This window comes from Mandrillus leucophaeus, unplaced genomic scaffold (genome assembly GCF_000951045.1).
Source record: "Mandrillus leucophaeus isolate KB7577 unplaced genomic scaffold, Mleu.le_1.0 Scaffold1346, whole genome shotgun sequence".
NCBI lineage: Eukaryota > Metazoa > Chordata > Mammalia > Primates > Cercopithecidae > Mandrillus > Mandrillus leucophaeus.
In genome coordinates this window covers 38036-42752 of record NW_012101306.1, presented here as the reverse complement: position 1 = coordinate 42752, position 4717 = coordinate 38036, and the positions used below count along the sequence as shown (strand labels likewise).

Genomic DNA, 4717 nt, shown 5'->3' with positions numbered 1-4717 from the left:
GATTAAGTCTCACTCTGTCACCCGGGCTGGAGTGCAATGGTGGATCTCTGCTCATTCCAACCTTCAACTCCCGAATTCAAGTGATTTTCCTGCCTCAGCCTCCCAAGGCACCCACCACCACACCCGGCTAATTTTTGTACTTTTTTTAGTAGAGATGGGGTTTCACCATGTTGGCTGGGCTGGTGTCCAACTCCTTACCTCAGATGATCCACCCACCTCGGCCTCCCAAAGTGGTGGGATTACAGGCATGAGGCACCGCACCCGGCCTATATTCAACTTTTGATCCGAGAGTTCCATTTTAATGTGACACTGAGAGTAAAAAACTTTCCTCCTTACCCATTTCCCTTCCTACATTCTCTGCCAGGAGGAAGGCACCACTACGTACCGAGTCTTCCCCAGCAGAGCCTGAGCAGGTCTGTTTTTCCTCTGCTTCCCCTCTTCTTTCACATCTCATGACCAAGCACTTCCTAGTCTGTCTCCCAAATGATCACAGACTTTTTCCTCCACTTTTGTCACTGCCACTGCCCTTAGCATTACTCTGCCTTTAGATAGTCTCTTAATTGGTCTGGTAGCTTCCTTCAGTTCTTCCTTATTATACAGACTGCTACACACACATCTGACAGAGACTTCTCACCTTTTTATGGTTCAATGACTGAAATTCCCAGAATAAAATTAAAACCACCCCAGCATCAAATTTGAGGTCAAATAGAGGTGGGTTTGCATCCCAGGTTCATATACTGTCCAGCAGTGTGGTCTCAGAAAACGGAACTCCTTAAGCCTTTGTTTGTGTATCTGCCTACACTCATTGAGAGTTGGGACTATTTCACACATACAGTGTCTGGCATGTAGAAGGGACTTAATCAATGTTGACTGAAGGGGAAGCATTTTAAAATCCACATCAAAAAAATGTTCTTCTGTCTGGGAGTGGTGGCTCATGCCTGTAATCCCAGCACTTTGGGAGGCCAAGGCAGCTGGATCACCTGAGGTCAGGAGTTCAATATCAGCCTGACCAACATGGTGAAACCCATCTCTACTAAAAATACAGACGTTAGCCGAGCATGGTGGCATGCTCCTGTAATCCCAGCTACTTGAGAAGCTGAGGCACTTGAATGAGAATCACTTGAGCCCGGGAGGCAGAAATTGCAGTGAGCCAGGATTGTGTCACTGCCTGCGCAACAGAGTGAGACTTTGTCTTAAAAAAAAAAAAAAAAGTTGTTTTAAAAATATACTAATCTGGCTGGGCACGGTGGCTCATGCCTGTAGTCCCAGCACTTTGGGAGGCTGAGGCGGGCAGATCTCTTGAGGTTTGAAGTTCGAGACCAGCCTCACCAACATGGAGAAACCCTGTCTCTACTAAAAATACAAAATTAGCCGGGCATGGTGGCACATGCCTGTAATCCCAGCTACTTGGGAGGCTGAGGCAGGAGAATCACTTGAGCCCAGGAGGCGGAGGTTGTGATGATCCAAGATTGCTCCATTGCACTCCAGCCTATGCAACAAGAGTGAAACTCCGTTACAAAAAAAAAAAAAATGTGTTCAGCAAGATTGAAGCATAAAAGATTAATAGCCAGAATCATTTATCAATTGTATTTCTATACATCTGCAAGATATAATCTGAAAATGAAATTAGAGAAACAATTTCATTGGGCAACAAGAGCAAAACTTCATCTCAAAAAATAATAATAATCTACAATGCCACTTCCCGTCCAAGCTTGACTTCTACCCGTACTTTCTGATATGGTTTGGCCATGTCCCCGCCCAAATCTCATCATGAAATGTAATCCTCATAATCCTCATGTATTGAGGGAGGGGCTTGGAGGGAGGTGATTGGATCATTGGGGCAGTTTTCCTGATGCTGTTCTTATGATATTCAGTGAGTCCTCATGAGATCTTATAGTGTTTTGGTTTTCTTTTTTGGGATGGAGTCTTGCTCTGTTGTCCAGGCTGGAGTGCCATGGCACGATCTTGGCTGACTGCAGCCTCTGCCTCCTGGGTTCCAGTGATTCTCCTGCCTCAGCCTCCTGAGTAACTGGGAATACAGGCATGCATTACCACAACCAGCTAATTTTTGTATTTTTAGTAGAGATGGGATTTCACTACGTTAGCTAGGCTGGTCTCAAACTCCTGACCTCAGTTGATCTACCTGCCTTGGCCTCCCAAAGTGCTAGGGTTACAGGTGTGAGCCACCGTACCCAGCTGAGATCTGATGGTTTTATACATGTTTGACAGTTGCTCCTTCACATGTTCACACTCAGTGCGGCCACCATGTTAGGCGGACCTGGTTCCCCTTCTGCCATGATTGTAAGTTTCCTGAGGCCTCCCCAGCCATGTGAAACTGTGAATCAATTAAACCTCTTTCCTTTATAAATTACCCCACCTCAGATATTTCTTTATATCAGTGTGAAAACAGACTGATATATTTTCTGATAACCATGCTTGAGGAATTGGGGAATTCAGACTACCTGCGATCAAATTGTGGCCCCACCCTTAGCAGTCATATGACCTTGGGGAGGTTACTTACCTTCTCCATCTCCACTTCTTCTGTAAAATCTGTAAATGAGATTGTTTCTGAGGGTTAAATGAGCATAACAGTGGGGACACTGTGAGGCACACACTGCTTGCCAGATGTCAAGTATTCATCTTTATTGAATTAGGACTGTGGTAACCCACTTTATGGCTCTCGATTTTGTATGACAAAATCATGCTTAGTGCTTTGTTAGTAAAAGAAAGAAAATCTGAAAGTCCCTGCCATGGAAGGAAGAAATAGTGGGGAGAAAAGGGAATTGGTAAGTTTCAGCATTTCAGAGCTTGGAGGGACAAGTTAGGTTTCTATTTTATGGAGAAGGAGGTGGAGGCAGGATGGGTCCTAAGGTGTCATTCAAGACACACAGCCATAACTCTTTATTAAGAGTAAGCTAGGGCCCCAGGGATTGCTGTGATCAAGTTGTAGACAAAAATGACCGCTCATTGGAAGACAGGAGAGGAGTGTTTAGTTACAAAAGCAGTCAGCCATTCAGGTGTATCTATATTCAGTCAGCAAATAAAAGTTGTTCAGCTTGGTTGCTAATGGGACCCACTTTACTGAGGCTTTGTGTAGAACTCATAGAGGAAGATGGCTTCAAGCAACGAACTACCCTGTGCTTTTCTTAGGACTAAAAAGCTCAGGAAGCTGGTGATGAATGAAAACCTTAGTCCACCTGGCACTGCAGGAGGGGCCAGGAGTGCAGCAGCATCATAAGCCACAGGGCGGGGCAGCCCAGGCAGGGGCATTCTGAGCTGTTGGGGAGGGGTGGCAGCCAGAATGGGGCACTGTGAGCTGTCGGGGAGGGCATTGTGATGTGTGGGGTGGGGCATTGTGTGCCACATGCCTGGGCTCCCACCTGGGCCAGTGGGCTTCAGTCTGTAGGTGACTACAGAAGGAGGAGGAGCTCCCTCTGTTCTCTCTTCAGGCAGTTGTGTCTCTCAGCACTTGTTGGGTTCACAACCTATTGAGTAAGCCGGCAGGTCTTCACCCTCCCAGACAAGTCAGCTCAGGGGATTCAGCAGGGCACGGGCCTTGGCCCGCAGCCCCAGCCGGGGCCAGGGCCGGGCTGTAAGGTAGTCAGGCGAGCAGCGGGCAAAACCATCTCTGCAAGTGCAGCATAGCCTCAGCCTAGGGCAGCAGGAGTACGTGGCCAAAGTTGTGAGCAGAGGCACAGGTCCTGACAGACAGGAGTAGAGGTGCCCCATGGGGAACGTACTGACCTGTTGTGTGTGCCCCAAGGACAGCCCTGAGTTTGACCAGCCGCAGGGGTCAGTGTGCCCCTCTAAGTCCGACATCTATGAGGCAGGAGCTGGGGACAGGATGGCAGGAGCTGGGGACAGGATGGCAGGAGCTGGGGACGGGATGGCAGGGGTGCCTATGGCTGCTGCTGTGCAGCCTGCTGAGGTGACTGTTGAAGTTGGTGAGGACCTCCACATGCACCACATCCATGACCGGGAGATGCCTGAAGGTAAGGAGGTGATGGGTGCCATCTGCCCTCGGCTTGCCTCTGGATGCTGCTGTCCCCAAGGTCCCCTGGGAGGCATCGCCCACTTCGAGCTCCTTTCTGCCTGTAGCCAGCTTTCCTGGGGCTGGCCAGGAACAAGAGCTGGCTCTGCCTTGCATTCCCACCCCTTAGTCTTTCCCCACCGAGTCCAGTCAGTTTCTTTTCACCTCCCTTCCCAATCGCCCAGTTCTTGCTCTCTCGTCTCATTCTCCCAGGCTGCCATGGGACCATTTATTTATGGCTCTTCTTGTTGAATAAGCAGCAGTCAAATAAATGAGTTGATAAATTTTTATAAATGATTAAATCTTTTTTTCTTTTCTCCCTCTATACGTTTAGCTTTGGAGTTTAACCCTTCTGCCAATCCAGAGGCAAGCACAATATTCCATGGGAACTGTCAAACAGATGGTGAGACAACATTGTCTGTATCTCTGTGTATTATCCTGTGGGACTTTGTTGAGGCTCCTTTGGACCATTCTCTTCCTTTTCTCAATAAAAGCTCAAATATCCCAACTTTCCAGCAGCCATCTTATTTTTTCTTTGTACCTATCCACATGGTACCTAAGTGAAGGAACCAGGTAAGTGCCTAATTGTTTCCTTTGTTAAAGTAGCTAAATCTCAGGACAGTTCATATTCAGATATTCGGGGATTTCTTATTTAAAATCAGAATGGAGGTTGCCATGGGAAAGGCT

General features: G+C 47.7%; 1 protein-coding gene across 1 annotated transcript in view; it reads left to right on the top strand.

Moving 5' to 3' along the window:
* Window positions 1–4717, top strand: part of LOC105534415 — a gene marked incomplete at its 3' end in the record, with an annotated part of 45424 nt that overhangs the window by 2931 nt on the left and 37776 nt on the right. Inside the window, exons 3-5 of the mRNA XM_011973132.1 lie at window positions 3521–3597; window positions 3764–3992; window positions 4365–4433. Of these exons, the coding sequence (XP_011828522.1) occupies window positions 3521–3597; window positions 3764–3992; window positions 4365–4433 (375 nt within the window). The remainder of the gene's footprint in view (window positions 1–3520; window positions 3598–3763; window positions 3993–4364; window positions 4434–4717) is intronic.